The following is a 17,517-nucleotide window of genomic DNA, read 5'->3' on the forward strand; positions in this document are numbered from 1 at the left end:
AAAAAGGAACAAAACTAGCGACTGAACGTAGGGAAGAGAGGAAAATAAAAGAAGCAGCAGGGAAAAGTACTGCAAAAGTGACTGCCCACATAGATGCCAACAGCATGAGTGAGCCCGGAGCGGTGGGACTACAACCCCCAGAAGTCTTTGCGGCGCCGCTGGTCAGGACGTCAATCTCCTAGGTAACGCATATAAACAATATGGCTGCCTACGAGAAAGGTCCCTCGAGAGGGAAAGGGCCCTCTCTCCAGCAGGGCTTGGGCGCCCCTCGCGCTGTAATCCAGGCAATACTATCGCTCGCAGCAAAACGTCCTCGGACACAATGGCCTCCTTTTCCCATGGGACAGAGAACAAGAGGTACTTTCAAAAGCGCCTCCTCCCACCTCCTCCAGCAGCTCATCCGCCGCTCTCAGGAAACGGAGACGGAAGCGCAGGGCGAAGAGGAATCCTCGGAAGAGTCAGAGGAGTCCGAAATGCTGAATTTGGAGGTGTGCCTTCTCCCACTCCCATCTGCATCCTCACCCCAGCCCCGGGCTTCCTCCAGCTGCCAAACCTGGCTGCCTCAGTTGCAGCTCGCTTCTGCACTTCTGCACCCCACTCATTCTGGCCAGGCGCCCCTTTCCCAGATGGCGAGGACTTTTCTTTGCTGCTCATTTCTGTTCTGTTTCTGGTGTTCTTCACCTCCTCTCTGGGGTCGGAGCGGGGTGGGGGCACAGGGGTTTGAGAGGACAGAAGCCCTCTAAATATCTGCTTTCTTTTCGTGGTTTCTTATATGTCAGATTACCCACTGCCATTATGAAAAATTATCTGTGTTATTTGTATGGAGGTTATGGGGTTAATGCTTTCAAAATTACCCCTTGCTAAAGTTGCTACCTTAGCATCAAGAGGTTTTTGATATCCCAGTGTGTCTCTCCAAACTGAAGTCCTTCTGTACTCTTCCCCGGTTGTGGGCTCATCTTCCTCCTTCCTCCGGGGTGAAAAATTGCCTTTTTGAAATAATCCATATCCTCCGACAAAGTCCAAATAACTTAAAAGTTTTACATATTGCATCTCCTAGGGTATAAGCCTACTAAAGGATTCGCCACACTTCCTGGTCAAGAAGGGAACCATAGCATGGTCAGAGAGACAGCTTACCCTCATTCGTGAGAATATTTGGGTTGTGGGAGTGCTCTCAGCATTCCCAATTCTTAGCTGGTTTTCTACATATTTTTCCCCCTACTCACCCAATCCCATTTTCAACACTTGACTGTATTCCCACACACTTGGCTGCCCTTTCTTACCCTCGTCTCCTTTTTCACTGCGTTCCATTTCTTCCTTCTATTGGCTTCTAATAATTGCTCTTTTTTCAAAATCATAAATTGATTTGTTCCTCTCCCACACACAGACTTTTCTCTTTGTTTTAGCTACTCAGAATCAATATTTTTCTTAATTTCAATTCTTACCTTTCTATTGGACCCCTTCTTTTCCTTTGGCATAGAAATCAATCGCTTCAGCTTCTTGACCTCTGTGTCATCTCCTAGTCACCTTTCTCCCTGATGTCAAACATTTTTCTTCTCAGTATTCCTTGAATAAGCTCCTTTCCTGGTTTGTCTTATTTTCTTATTCTTCCTCCACTAACCTTCTGTTACTCTGATTCTGCTCTTCTTTGGGCTCTTGTCTGTAATGCCTTTTTGTTCACTTTGAATATTGGATTGATCCCCCCACCCTCATCCCTCATTTTGTCTCTTTTTACACTTCTCTCTTTGTGGTCTAGTTCCATCCTGATTTTGCTTGATGTTGGCCTTAGAAGGGTACCAGAAATGGTGTGCCTACCTACACTCCCAGCACTGGAGGCAGAGATAGGAAGGTAGTCCTGAGTTAGAGGTCATCTTGGTCTACACCCTGCCTTAAAAATAATAATAAAAGAATAAAAACAAACTTAAACAAACAAAAGGCCATTATTTATTTTATTCTTCCTTTGTTGGTTAATTTTGCTGCCTTCAGCTTGTGACTACCACAAATGCAGCGGTGTTTTTGCTCCTTTGAAATGTTTGTATGGTTTCCACCACCTTCTACCCCAGAGGAATTCACAAATGAACCACCAGCATACTTTATGATTCTAATTAGCAAAAGCTCCTTGGCTCTGGGTTCATTAGTGCCATCGTTAATCTGTCTTCAGCACGTCATTAACAAGCCATAGAAGGGGCCATTCAACTGGTTCGTCCTTGCTGGTTCGGTGAATACGCTGAGAAAGAGAAGTTTATTATGTATTCTAGTTACATTCTAGGTATTGATACTGACTTTGGCTTTTCATGGTATGGCTTAGGCTTTAAAATGTGGAATGAAAAGTTATAAACTGAACTGAAGAGTTATAAAGAAGTGTGCATTCGTGTTGAGTGGTTTATTTCCCACATCTTATGGGTAATAATGTGGTAGTCATAACCAACAATGCAGCTAGCTTCAAACTCCAGGAGCCCTAATGAATTTAAGAGAAGCAGTTGAGACCAGCTGCTTGGAGCAAGCACCCACTGTCTTTGGGATGAAAGGCTTTATGGTCGAGACCTGGGTTAACCTTTTGTTAGTAGCAAGATTTTGAATAAGTTACTTAGCTTATCTAGACCTCAAATACAGGTTTGCTAGTCATCGCTGTCTCATAAGATGACTAAATGATATCCTATATGTAAGTAAAGTGCTTAGCATAAGGCCCATGAGAAAGCTTTGCCGGTAAAGATACTTGCTGCCAAGCCTGATGACCTGTGTTCAATCGATTCCTTGACCCTGTGGGTGGAAGAAGAGACTTGGCTCCTCAAATTGTCCTATGATATCCAGACATGTGCAAACACACATACACATAAAAACTTAATAAAACTTTAAATACTTGACACAATATAGTCCTGATACTATAATAGTAACTCCCATGTTTAAACTGCTACCTGCCGCAGGTATCGCAGTGCGGATGTGTGGGTTCATGCAAGTCGGTGAAATGAAGACTCCGCCACACTTTGAGAATGAACTTAGCCTTTGCAGCCACAGGGACTTACAGCTGCAGGGACCTCCAGTCTCCATGGACTGAAGCCCTTTCCCTTAGCTCTGTGTTTACACTTTAGCCAGTAGATTTTCATATGCTCAAAACAATCTGAATGCAGCTTCCAAAAATATGCTGCCAAGTGCAAATACCTGATTCATGAGGTATACCACGATTTTCTGGGTTTTCCTTAACCAGGTTTTGCATCGGCTTTGTATCCATGGGAAACTCTCAGACAAGATTTGCATAGGGCGTTTTTGATCTTAGCCATTGTGACTGGTGTAAGATGGTATCACAGAGTCGTTTTGATTTGCACACCCTGATGGCTAAGGATGTTGAACATTTCCTTAAGTATCTTTTGGCCATTTGAAATTCTTCTGTTGAGAATTCTCTGTTTAGATCTGTACCCCATTTTTTAAATTGGATTATTTAGAATTCTGATTTCTAATTTCTTGAGTTCTTTATACATTTTGGAGCGCAGTCCTCTGTCTGATGTGAGGTTGGTGAAGATCTTTTCCCATTCAGTAGGCTGCCTTATTGTCTTATTGACTGTGTCCTTTGCTTTACAGAAGCTTCTCAGTTTCAGGAGGTCCCATTTATTATTGCTCTCAGTGTCTGTCTTACTGGTGTTATATTTAGGAAGTAGTATCCTGTGCCCGTGCATTCAATGCTACTTCCCACTTTCTCTTCTATCAGGTTCATTGTGGCTGGATTTATTTATATTGAGGTCTTTAATCCATTTGGACTTGAGTTTTGTGCATGGGCATTGATACGGGTCTATTTGCATTCTTCAGCATGTTGATATCTAGTTATGCCAGCACCATTTGTTGAAGATGCTTTCTTTTTACATTGTATAATTTTAGCCTTCTTTGTCAAAAGTCAGGTGTTCGTGGTATATGGATTAATATCCAGGTCTTCGATTTGATTCCATTGGTCAGCCATTCTGTTTTTATGCCAATACAAAGCTGTTTTAATTACTGTAGCTCTATAATAGAGCTTGATGTCAGGGATGGTGATGCTTCTGAAAGTTCCTTTATTGTGCAGGATTGTTTTGGCTATCCTGGGGTTTTTGTTTTTCCATATGAAGTTGATTATTGTTCTTTTAAGGTCTATGAAGAATTGTGTTGGGGTTTTGATGGGGATTGTATTGAATTTATAGATTAATTTTGTTAGGATTACAACATCAACAATAGCTTATGCTGGAGAGGATGTGGAGTAATGTGAACACTCCTCCATTGCTGGTGGGAATGCAAACTTGTACCACCACTCTGGAAGTCAGTATGGTGGTTTCTCAGAAAATTGGGAATCCACCTACCTCAGGACCCAGCAATATCACTCTTGGGCATATACCCAAAGGCTACTCAATCATACTACAAGGACATTTGTTCAGCTATGTTCATAGCAGCATTATTTGTAATAGCCAGAACCTGGAAACAACCCTAGATGCCCCTCAACCGAAGAATGGATAAAGAAAATGTGGTACATTTACCTAATGGAGTACTTACTACTCAGTGGTAAAAAACAAACAAACAAAAAAAAAAAACAAAAAACAATGACATCTTGGAATTTACATGCAAATGGAGGAACCAGAAAAAAGCCATTCTGAGTCGGTAACCCAGACCCAGAAAGGTGAACATGGCATGCAGTCACTCATAAGTGGATGCTAGCTGTAGAGCAAAGGATAACGAGTAGCTAAGCAACAAGGTGAACCCCAATAAAAACATATATAGATCCCCCTGGGAAGGGGAAATAGACAAGATCTCCTGACAAAATTGGGATCCTGGGGGTGGGGAGGGGAGGGTAGAAGGGGAGGGGAAGGGGAGTGGGAGAACTTGAGGGAAGGGGATAGACAAGATGGAGTAAGAACAGGGATGGAGAGCAAGGAAGAGATACTTTGATTGAGGGAACCATTATGGAGCTAGCAAGAAACCTGGCTCTAGAGAAGCTCACAGGAATCCACAAGGATGACCGCAGCTAAGGCCCTAAACAATAGTGGAGAGGGTGCCTGAGCTGGCCTTGCCCTGTACTTAGATCTTAAATGTCACCATAAACCTTCATCCAGCAACTGATGGAAACAGAGGCAGAGATCCACAGCAGAGCACTGGGCTGAGCTTTCAAAGTCCAGCCGAAGAGTGGGAGGAGTGAGAAGATGAGCAAAGAGGTCAAGACCATGATGGGGACACCCACTGAAACAGCTTACCTGAGCTAATGGGAGCTCACCAACTCTGGCTGGACAGGGAAGGAACCAGCATAGGACCAAACTAGGCCCTCTGAATGTGGGTGACAGTTGTATGGCTGGGGCAGACTGAGGGGCCACTGGTAGTGGCACAGGATTTACCCCTACTGCTTGTACTGGCTTTTTGGATGGATACCTTGCTCAGCCTAGATATAGTACAAAGGGCCTAGGTCCTTCCTCAAAGCAATGTGCCTTATCCTCTCTAAGGACCACTCCTTAGTGGGGGTGGGGTGGGGCTGGGGTGGGGTGGAAGGTGGAGGGAATGGGAGGAGAAGAGGGAGTGGGAATTGAGATTTATATGTAAAATGAAAAAAGATAGTTGTTTTCTTTTTTAAAAAAAATAAAGTTTAAAACAATCTCAAAAAGGAAAGAAAAAAAGATTCACATAGGGCAACAAAAGGTATCTGTAACACAAAGGATTGATTAGGGCTGGGTGTGACTCGTATCCCGCCACTTATGGCCCAGCGAGGGTTTATAGCTGGCGGGGGTTGCTTGCTATTCCTCTGACACCAGGCCAGCAGGACATTCTGACACAGCTACCTAGAGCTCATTAAGTGATTTTCGCCTTATTGAACAAACATTTATGGAGTGATTGCTTAATAGAAAGCACACTTTGACCGTGTCTTGGCCCAAAATTTGACACACCCTTTGCCAGTAACTCGAGGCGTGCGATAATGCCTGTTCATCAGGATAGTTAGATACTTCAAATTTAGTAAGAGACTACTTTAAAGTCTCCAATATAATATCTGGTAGCTAGAGTAGACTCTCAGAAGTTACAGATGTAATAAATGATAGCAGCTATTAAGACAGAAGATGAAAATCTGATTGAAGACATATGGTCCCTGCTCTCAGCGTGACATAAGAGTAAGACACAGCAATTAGCACCTAAAGTACCACATCCAGAGATCGGTACAGCTGCACTCAGGGGTTACAGGCAAGAGCAGAAAAAGTACCTAAGGTAGGGTAGGCTGTAGAGGGCTGCGTGCCCTGCCTGGGCACACACTTGATGAGCGGTTCCTGGTGACCACGTACGTTTAGATGAGAGGGTAGTAGGGTTCTAGCAATATCTATAGGGGAGCAGGAAGAGTCTGGACTAAGGCAGTTCCTGGGATTACAAAGTAGGCTATAGAGGGGCTTACTGTGTGGAGCCTTGCCTTAGGGATCTGAGAAAATGCCGGCACTTGTGTCCACCCTGATGTCCACAGCTATGGTGACAAGCAGGTCTCCCTGCTGGAATAAGTACGGAAGTGGAGTGGGGTGAGGTCAGATGACCTGTGGAGCTCCGGGTGGGAAGTTCGGAAAGAAGGCAGCATTCCCTCCACCCCACTACCTCCTAGGTTTTACATAGGCCAGCAGTATTTTTCTGTATAGGCATGAATGCTTTCCCCACTTGTGAGCAGTGAGACAGCTATGGGACAGTGGCACATAGGACATTTATTGAAACATTTAATGTGTTTCAGGCACTGTGCCAAGAGCTTTCTGTATATTACTTTTTCTTTCTCTTTAAAACATTAAAAGAAGGGGTAGGAGAGAAATGATGACCTCCCCAATCTTCTAGCTTTCATAGCTGGACCTATGAAATAAAGTGACAATGGACAGGTTAACAGACTAGGACATGGCCATATTGGTTTTAATATTACATCCATTGGAGATATCATAGGAAAAGATTTTTTTAAAAAAATTTATTACACAGACTGGGTGGTAGTGGTGCATGCCTTTAATCCCAGAACTCTCAGAGTTTGAGGCTTAGCCTGGTCTACAGAGTGAGTTCCAGTGTAGTCAGAGCTATACAGAGAAGCCCTGTCTGGAAAAAAAGCAAACCAACCCCAAAAAACTCGTTATTACAGGATTTTTTTTTTTTGGTGGTCTCCATGGTGAAGGGTGAAGACTGTATGTATCTGTGGTTGTATAAGGACAGGTGTTTATAGATTGTTGATAGGGGTTTTGCTGGGTTAGTACATTGCTGGTTGTAGATTCTCCTCCAATAGCCACAACTTCACTAGCACTGAGTACTAGTTAGATTTCCAGTACCAAATAAGGAAGGGTTGGGGCTACTGAGATGGCTCAGTGGTTAAGAGCGCTGACTGCTCTTCCAGAGGACCCAGGTTTGATTTCTAACACCCACATTGTGGCTCATAACCTCATCTGTAACTCTAGCTCTGTTGTAATGCAGGCGGTTGGGCTACGTTCCCAGCACCCGACCGCCAGCACGGCTAGCTTTATCCGAAATAATTACATGGAAACTGTATTCTTGTAAACAGTGCCTGACCCATTAGTTCCAGCCTCTTATTGGCTAGCTCTTAGATATTGATCTAACCCATTTCTAATAATCTGTGTAGCCCACGAGGTGGCTTGCCAGGGAAGATCTTAACCTGCATCTGTCTGGAGTGGGAGAATCATGGCGAACTCAGCTTCTTTCTCCCAGCATTCTGTTTTGTTTACTCCACCCACCTAAGGGTTGGCCTATCAAATGAACCTAGGCAGTTTCTTTATTAATTAACCAATGAAAGCAACAGATTAGAAAGAAATCACTCCCACATCATAGCTCCAGGGAATCTAAAGCCCTTTTCTGACTTGCATGGGCACTAGGTATGTATATGGTACACAGACATATACACACAGATAAAACATCCATGCATATAAAAATAAACAAATAAGAAGACAGGTAAACAGATGATAGATAGATAGATAGATAGATAGATATGTAGATAGATAGATAAATAGACAGACAGACAGACAAATGTTTACAGGGTCTGGAGTCATCAGTTAGAGCACTTGCAGAGGACCCTGGTTTGGTTCCCAGCACCCAACTGGTAGCTCACAACCATCCATAACTCGAGTTACATGGCTTCCAACACCCTCTTCTGTTGAAATAGGAGCGGCGGGGCTGCGTCCCCAGCACCCGGCCGCCCACATGGCTAGCTCTAGCTTATGCCCCGAAATAATTACACAGAAACTGTATTCTTTTAAACACTGCTTGGCCCATTATATCTAGCCTTTTCTTGGCTAACTCTCGCACCTGGACTAGCCCATTTCTTATAATCTGTGTAGCCCACGAGCTGGCTTACCAGAAATGATCTTAACCTGCATCTGTCTGGAACAGGAGAATCATGGCGACTCTCTGACTCAGCTTCTTTCTCCCAGCCTTTCATTCTGTTTACTCCTCCCACCTATGTTTTAACCTATGAGGCCAAGCAGTTTCTTTATTGCTTAACCAATGAAATCAACAGATTGATATATGACACTCCCACATCACTCTTCTGTCCTCCTTGGGCACTGGATGCGTGTGGTGCACATACATATATACAGGCAAAACACTCATACACATAAGATAAATAAATGTCAAAAAATTGATTACAATTCATCCATGTGTGTGCCACACATGTGGAGGTCAGAGGGCAGCTTGTAGGAACTGACTCTCTTCTTCTACCACGTGGCTCTTGATGACGAAACCCAGGTCCTCGGGACTGGAGGCGAGTGCCTCCACCTACGGAGTCACCAGCTGCCCTGGGAAATGTTTTATGTGGGGTTTGAGCGCTTCCACACCATGTTAACAGGGGAAGAAGGGTAGAGGGAATGTAGGTCACTAAAGGGGGTGGGGACCCGGGGGGGGGGCAGATGCTTTTGTGGCAGGATTCACAGACTCTTAGAATAGATGGGAGCCATGAGGGGCTGTGACAAAGCTCGCCTCACGGTGGTGTCAGCCTCTCTCTGCTCCTGTGCTAGGGGTCAATCTCCTCCAGTTGATGAAACTCCCGGGGAGGGGATTTCTAACAATCGAGTTCCTTTTGAAGGATCTGCCTCTGTAGATAAAAGCAGTTCGGAGAAAGCCTCCCCTTGCATTTACTGTTTTTTTTCAAGTGCCTTCAACTCAAAACAATCAATATCCCCAAAAGCAGCCTACTTTGGAGGAACGGTGTGTCTAGAACGTCTTTAAAGAAAAACATACTTTCTGTTTATAGGTAGAGAAGTGAGGCTCAGAGAAAGCTTTACCTCCCCCAAGTCACGTGGCAGAGGTGAAGTTCAAACCGAGTCCAGCTGATTCCAAAGGACAATGTACTATCTCCATGTAGGCAATAGTCCCTGTGGAGAAAAACTCTTAGAGCAACACGAGTCTATCTACTTAGGTCCTCAGGACCAACAACCCAAACAGCATTCTTGGCTCCTGGGTTGGTAAAGAACTAAAGAGTGTATCTTTTCCCATCACAGTTAATACACTCATCGTGGTTAAGTACCTAGAGTGGCTGCCATGACGACTGTTTTCTGCCATCGTGCTGATGTCGGTGTCCTTGCTGGCCATTATAGAGTTCAAGGCAGTGGACATGCAGGATAGACTAGCGTGTCGTCTCTTCTGTCTGCCACCACAGGGGAAATGCCATGCCCATCCGTCGGCTATAGACCAAAGGGCGAGCCTCCTCCTGGAAGTGACAGGCACCCACGACATCATCTTGTAAATTGGATGGATCTGACAAAAACAGTTTCTGGAAAGTGAGCTGAGGACTTGGTTTGTTCAGCAAGAATACCAGATTTTGAGACATTAGTGCCTTCATTTGATGCATCCTTTGAGGTGTGGGCAGGTAGCCCAGTACAGAATTGCCTTGGGGGCAGACAGATTGGGTTTTTATTCCAGCTCTGTCACATGCCGTTATGTCATTTTGAGCAATGTAACCTCTTAGTTACTTCCTCTGTAAAATGGAGATGAGAATTGCCTACTCCGGGGCTGTAGGAGCTCTTACACAGGACCACGAAATCTGACGTTCCTCTGGCCACAATGTTGTCTCAGCATCAAGCACCACATGAAGTGACCAGCCAATAAGTCAGCGGCAGCTAGACATGACTTTGATGTGGGCATTTACTTAGCCATGTGGCGTATGTAATGCCTTCCATGCAGTCAGATTTTCCCTGGGAGCAGGGTAGGACAAAGCAGATGGTTGCCTTTCTAATACACATTCTTTGTCCACCATTTGCTTTCTGCAGGCGGAGTTTGATGGGATCCTGAGAGAGGAGGCTGTGGCCGAAGCACTCAGTGAGTTGGGGTGGTCGGGCCCTGGGACGGAGCAGGTCTACCTCAACCTGAATTTATCAGTGAGTATGACAGGGTCATTGCAGGGCGGCAACACGGACAGATGGCATTCGCCTTCTTTGGTACTCACAGCTTTTGTCGTGGCGGCAAACATCAGGGCCTTGTGTTCGATGGAGATGCATGTGTAAGTGTTAGGCTTCAGGGAACCACGGCCATCCCAGGATCAGCTCCCCAAATTCCTTTGTTTCCATTTTCTCTGCACTCACTTTCATCCTAGGTAGTCTATGTTATAGTAATCAATGCTTTCTTCAGGAAGTTGAGTTTGGATTTGTAAAACCAATCAAAAACCCTGTAAGAATTTTCCCTCTGATCTGCCAAAGCAGAGCTAAATTTCGTGTCTGAATCCCTGGAACCTATTATTCTGATAATCGATGTTCCTCTCATATCGAGAAATGAGTAGCTCTGAGCTGTCCTTTATTTTCATAGATGCCTGCCGTCAAAGCCAAAGAATCCATTGTTGTTCTCCAGTCTTCAAGATTTCAGTCCTAGTCCAGAGCAGCACAGGATCGGGCTCAGCTTTGACGGCTTGGGGGTGCAAGAGCCGGCCACCCACAGTTCAGCCTCTCTGCTGTTCATAGTCCTAGAAAAATAATTGAACTCTTTTTGCCTCCATTAAAAAAAAAAAAGACATCAAGGGGCTGGGGAGCTGGTTCAGCGGCTACAGTGCTGGCTGTGTAACGCGAAGGCTGGGGTTCAGATCCCAGGCGTGCTGGCACGGCAGCCTTGTCTAGATGGATGGGTGAGCGCCAGGTTCACTGAGAGAGGCAGCTTCGGTATAGCAGGTGGGGCAACTGAAGAAGACTCCTCCATAGCTCATGTACACACACGCATGTGCACCGGTTGCACACATGTGTTCCCACACCTATACAGATATACCCTCTACAGGTACTTTTATTTTAAAAGCACATGGAAAATTTGCTACAGCTTCCTGACCTGGCTCACTCCCGACTGGGCTAATGCATTGCCAAAGTGTTCTGCTGTGACTACTGAGGTGTTGTCCTCTGTGCTGGCTTCATAGCATGTCCTTCGGGGTCAGCGTACCAAGCTCAGCTTTTCCCTCCCTGGCAGTGGCTAGCCTTCTGTAGAGGGCTCAGGCACTCAGCTGTGGCAGGCATACCCTGTACACACAGCACTGTGTAAGACATTGAGATAGTTGATTCTAGCAGCCAGTTCTGCCGCGTCAAGGCCCATTGTAACCAATAGTCTACTTATGTATGTAGCGCCAGGCCTTAAATTGATCTGCCAAAAAAGCAATCCTTTAAATCTTATTTCAGCCAGAGGGATGGAGCTTAACTTATTTTGCCCCTGACCTCCGTACTGTTGAGATATTAAGTGCTGAATTACTTGGCCTCAATAAACTGTCTCACTGAGTACATGTACTGGTTCAGTGATTTCCCCTCCTCATATCTTACTTAGGCTACACATAATATTATTATTATATAATTATATATTATGTGTAATATATAACATGCATCACACAATAGTATTATATATTAATATTGTTATATAATTATGTATAATATTATATAATATCATTGTATATAATAATTATATAATGATTATTATTGTTTATTGGACTTCCTCTAATTACTTGTATACACATCTCCGCCTCTGCCCAAGTCCTAAATTCTTGAAGGCACACTAGAACTCAGCCCCTCTCTGTCTCCTGACTAGGCACAATGAGGCACACAGTAGGCACTCAGTACTGACCTGTCTCTTGCAGCAGCCCCCCTTAAACAGCCATCACTCCCCGATGTGAGAACTTGCTGTCAAAAGGCTTTAGCAGATAGTCTCTTGGCTGTTGATAGTGTTTTCTGCTTCCATCCACTTGCATGCAAAATTCAAACTGTCGCCGGGCGGTGGTGGCGCACGCCTGTAATCCCAGCCCTCTGGAGGCAGAGGCAGGCGGATCTCTGTGAGTTCGAGGCCAGCCTGGTCTACCAAGGGAGTTCCAGGACAGGCTCCAAAGCTACAGAGAAACCCTGTCTCGAAAAACCAAAAAAAAAAAAAAAAGGCTTTTTTTATTAGTCGCCTTTGGCTTTGTTGTCTGCCCGTGACATATGCCACCAGCAGAAGTCGTCATCCCGTGGGCTCAGATTCTCTCCCAGCTCCCCCAGAACTTCCCATGACTACCTTGCTGGCCTGAACTTTGGACGGAGCCTCAGCGGAGCAGGAGACTGCGACTCCCAAGCTGCTTTGCGGCTTCAGGCTTGGCCACACCCCTCTCTGTGTTTCCCCTGTCTGTTCTGCTGCTGTTGGATCTGCTGGGATCGCTGTGTGGTTAACAGTCTCCTGGTGACCTGTGGCGTATTCCTAAAACGTCACTTACATGCTCGGTACTGGCTTCTCTTTGGCGAGATGAAAACGTGGTCTTTACTGCTGTACTTTATTTCATTTCAGACTGTTCTAAAGGCTCCCGTGAACACCGCTGCCCTTTACCTTTTCATGCGGTGTGTCCTTGCTGCTAACACTAATTTCTTAGGCTAATAATTTCTTTCTTCTTCTATTGGAGACAGGGTTTGACTGTGCAGTCCTGGCCAGCCTCAGACTCACAGAGATTCACTTGCCTCTACCTTGATTAAAAGCATGTGCTACCACGCCCAACTGACTAGAATTTCTTCAGAAGGAATACATTTTTTTTTTTTTTTTTGGTGGGGTTTTGAGATCTCATTAGTAGCGGGCCTTAGAGTTTATTCTCTCGCTTGTATCCTTCGGAAGAAACTCTGGCTTTCTTTCGGTCGGCGTTGTTTCTAGCTGTTGCGGGAAGGCTCCCGTGAACGCGGTAAAAGCCATATTAAAGCCTTCCCCCTTTCCTTCCTCTCAGCACTGCGACTTAATCGACATCAGCATTCTGTGTAACTATGTTCACCTACAGAAGTTGAATCTTTCAGTGAACAAAATCGAAGGTACGTGATTGTCAGCCAAGAGGATTGATCACTGAAGTAGTGCGAAAATTTACCATCTACAGAATTTAATGTGGTTTTATAATACTGAGTTTGATAAAAGTGATTTGTAGATCAATTTAAATATTGACTTATTGCTTTCTTTGGAGAAAGAGAGATAGAATGAGAGAGAGGGAGGGAGAGAGGGAGGGGGAGAGAGAGAGAGAGAGAGAGAGAGAGAGAGAGAGAGGGGACAATGATCTACAAAGGAAGAGCAGACAGGTAGGCCTTCAGTGTTTCGACACAGTTGGGGTGCTCCCAGGGAGCCCCACAGGAGTTGGTATCCCTTCAGTACCTGCAGAATGTTTGATGACACCCTTTTCTTCAGCTGGCTATTTAGCTCAGATGAATTAGCTACCCCGCCCTCTCATGGACATTTTATTTGGCTTTTACACTTTGGTCTCATCCTGGCTAGCTCCCTCTATTATGGGTTAAGCCCTGGCCCCTCTCTGTCCTGGTGTCAGTCCTGGCCCCTCTCTGTCGGTTTAGCTGACTCTTCTGACCACACCTTCTGACTGTGTTTGCCATTACGCCTTCCTTCCTTCACACTTAATGAACATAATTCCAAAATCATCATATTTTCTTTAAAGCCTGGTCCTTGTTTTGAATTTTCAGATCTTATTTGATTTTAACACTATACATCTTTTCCTTTAGACTTCTAGAGACACAAGCAAATACTTATTTCTGATCTCTCTCCACTGAGCGTCTCTCTGCTTGCTGCTTTCAGCTGCCTTAGAGCAGGCCTCACTGCTGCTGTTAATGGTCTCTCAATTTCGTTTTCCAGTTCCTCTCATCTGACTGATAATTAAAGTCCGGCCCCTGAGTGCAGACAAGCGTCAGATCCTACTCCAAATACCACTGTTGGAGAGACTGTGACATGCTTTTCCAAACCCATTTTAGAAAATAGCAAACACGAACAGAGAAAATTCTGGAATGAATACTGAGCAGTAAAGCTGGGGTCCTGTCTTGTTCTCTCTGAATCCCCGCCCTGTCCCTCTTCCTCCAAGTTACTTAAAGCAAGGCTCAGATGTGTGGTGACCCAACCGCCAGGAAGGCATTTAGCTGCTACTGGCAGGACTGCTCTGCCCACCCCACCCCTACAAGGCTGATTGTGCTCTGCCCACCCCACCCCTGCAAAGCTGATTGTGTCTTCCCATCCCACCCCTACAAGGCTGATTGTGCTCTGCCCACCCCACCCCTGCAAGGCTGCTGTGCTCTGCCTACCCCACCCCTACAAGGCTGATTGTGCTCTGCCCACTCCACCCCTACAAGGCTGATTGTGCTCTGCCCACCCCACCCCTACAAGGCTGCTGTGCTCTGCTCATCCCAGTCTCTGAGATTGATTTTTCACTCTTACTGAATAAGAAATTGCAGCCTCGTGGAAGGCTCTGATGATGTTCAATGTCAATAGCAAGAAGAGACCTAGCTTCATAGCCTGCCACTCAAGGCAGTCTCTATGCAGACCACACCTCCTTGATTCTTTATGACCCTCTCTATTGTGTGTATTGGTATGGCAGTGTGTTTTTCTTTGGGGGATGTCAGCTTTACAGGAGTTCAGAGGTAGACCACATTTCAGTTTTCAGCAGCATAGCTTGTGTGTAGCAGGGTCTGTTAGTGCATAGATGGCTGAATCCCACCCTCAGAGTTTCTGACTCGGTAGAACTGTGGTAAGGGTTGGTTTGAGGTAAACAAGGATAAGGCTGATGTTGCTGGTCCAGAACCAGTGAAGCCGTAAGGTGCTCCTGCCATCTGGTGGACGAAGAGGTTACTGCACCAAGGAGTGACTGCGTGGACGTCAGCACGGTCGCAGTGATTTTTAAAGCCCCAGCTATGTACAGAGTATGAGGTGTTGTTACCATCTCATTGTATCGGTCTAAATATTAGCTGATGCTTCTCCTTTAAAACAAATACCCATGCGATTGGCGTTAAAGATGAACTCCAGCAGGAGTTCAGGGACTCAGTGGAGACAAATAGAATTGAGAGCCCTTTTAACAGACATGCAGCCTGGACAGACTGCAGAATGGACAGACGCAGGCGCATAGGTATAGACTGCTAAGCATCTGACGTCCCATAGGTTCCATCCCATGGCAGCCTGCCTTGACTGACCCATTGATTTCTACCGGAATGGCAATATTCCAGTGCATCCCCTCTTTCAGAGATGCTCACGGCTAGGCAATTGTTTAATCCACAGACCTGAAGTAGACGTTGGTGGGAATTATCTGGCTTTGGAGAGCCTTGCTCTGGCATACTAATTACTTTTCTGTTTCTGCGATAGAATTCTAAGGCCAAAGCAATCTAGAAGGAAGAGTTTATTATGGTTATGGTTCCAGAGGATTAGAGCCCATAATGGTGACAGCATAGCAGAAGGTAGCAGACATGGTGACCGCAGCTGGACGCTGAGAGAACAGAGCACGCATCTCGAACCTCAAACGGGAAGCAGAGGGAGCTAGGAATGGTGTATGGCTTTTAAAACCTCAAAGCCTGCCCGCAGTGGTGTACTTCCTACAACAAGCCATACCTCCTAAGCCCAAACACTGCCACCAGCAAGCCCAAGATGACAGTTGCTCATCCAAACCATCACCAAATGCAAGATGGCACAGTCATCCCTGCCAGCCTGGCCCAAGACACAGCTGTGTGCCACCTCCTCCCACTCTGCATTTGTCTGCACCACTTGGCATGGTCTCGCTTTGCCTGTGGTTGGCATGGCTGTCCTGGTTCTCTGTGTCCTCCAGAATGAGAGAGAAAAGGGGCGCTACCACCAAACCCCTTACTGAAAGGAACCACCTATAGCAAGAAGGCTGGAGAACCCCCGCCATGTGGATTCTTTCATTCCAATGCCCAGTGTGCCTCTCCTGTAGAGAGAGAGACAATGGCAAACGCTGAGTCAGAATCACACTTTGCGTGGGATTCTGTGTGTGGCCTCCACTAGCACGGTGTTTTATTTAGCACCAAGTCTGGGAATAGAACGCTTAAGATAAAATGCAGAACTCAGATGTACTTTTGGACCGAGCCAGAGTCAAAGCACAGTAACAAGAAAGGGGTCTAAATCACCTCAAATAATTAATGGGATTTAGGATTAAGTCCAACTAAAACAAAATTGAATTAGCAACAGAGTTCCCTAATTGTGTTATTTTCAGTCTTCTGAAAAGGCCTAATTCAGTTATTTAGGAGCTGATTACCAAGAGGAGCATCTAATGCTTTAGCTTCGCATCCTTTTCTGGAAGGCTGGTGCTGTTGGAAGCACATGGGGTTGGCAGACTGTGGGAACATGAGTGGTCACATCTTCCTTCTCCAGTGTCTGGGCGGGACTGCAGAAAGAGCTTCCTTCTTCCCAGAATATTCCTGTTCTCCTTGCCCCGCCTCTACTTCCTGTCTGGTTGTCTTGCCTATACTTCCTGCCTGGCTACTGACCGACCAATCAGCATTTATTTAAAGCATAATTGACAGAATACAGATTGTCCCACACCAAATGATTTTTTTACGTCAACTTATAATGTGGTGGCTACTGTTACGACATTAGAACAAGGTGCGTTTTGTGGTTCGTCTCCCCCTCGTCTCCCCCACCCTCCTCCTACACCCTGCTCTCCTCTGTTCTACACTTTAAAAGAGCACTTCACACATCGTTCATTTTTATTAATTTGACTCAGCTGAAATATTTGCGATGTGCTTGCAATGGGCATAATTCAAAGTTATTCTAATTTGGCCAGGTGTGGTAGCACCTTTAATCCTAGCACTTGGGAGACAGAAAGCCGGTGAATCTAAGTTCTAGACCAGCCTGGCCTACATAGCGAATTCCAGGCCAACCAGGACTGAACAATGCGATCGTGTCTGGAAAAAAAATGTGTGTTCTGATATAACATGCTTAATGATTTTTTTTCTAGTATCTTGTTGATTCACCTTTTCTGCTCCCAGATTTGTCTTGTGTGAGCTGCATGCCGTATCTTCTGGAACTAAATGCTTCTCAGAACAGGCTGACTACCTTCTTCAATTTCAAGCCACCCAAAAATCTCAAGGTATACTTATCAATACTCTAATAATCTACGGTAAGGGCTTGCCACTTAAACAAGCAAGAGAGAACTAATAGAGAGGAGTCAGGGGGATAGCTCCCAGTGTGAGTCAGGAGGATAGCTTCCAGTGTGAGTCGGGGGGATAGCTTCCAGTGTGAGTCAGGGGGATAGCTTCCAGTGTGAGTCAGGGGGATAGCTTCCAGTGTGAGTCAGGGGGGATGGGTTACAGTGTGAGTCAGGGGGAT

At 45.5% G+C, this 17,517-nt stretch overlaps 1 protein-coding gene across 1 annotated transcript in view; it reads left to right on the forward strand.

The window, feature by feature from the left end:
• Window positions 1–200: 200 nt before the first annotated feature.
• Lrguk (leucine rich repeats and guanylate kinase domain containing) overlaps window positions 201–17,517 on the forward strand; it is a 114,600-nt gene continuing 97,283 nt past the window's right edge. Inside the window, exons 1-4 of the mRNA XM_005365801.3 lie at window positions 201–488; window positions 10,218–10,325; window positions 13,148–13,229; window positions 17,178–17,278. Coding sequence (XP_005365858.1) covers window positions 201–488; window positions 10,218–10,325; window positions 13,148–13,229; window positions 17,178–17,278 — 579 coding nt within the window. The remainder of the gene's footprint in view (window positions 489–10,217; window positions 10,326–13,147; window positions 13,230–17,177; window positions 17,279–17,517) is intronic.

Source organism: Microtus ochrogaster, unplaced genomic scaffold, assembly GCF_000317375.1.
Source record: "Microtus ochrogaster isolate Prairie Vole_2 unplaced genomic scaffold, MicOch1.0 UNK4, whole genome shotgun sequence".
Lineage (NCBI taxonomy): Eukaryota > Metazoa > Chordata > Mammalia > Rodentia > Cricetidae > Microtus > Microtus ochrogaster.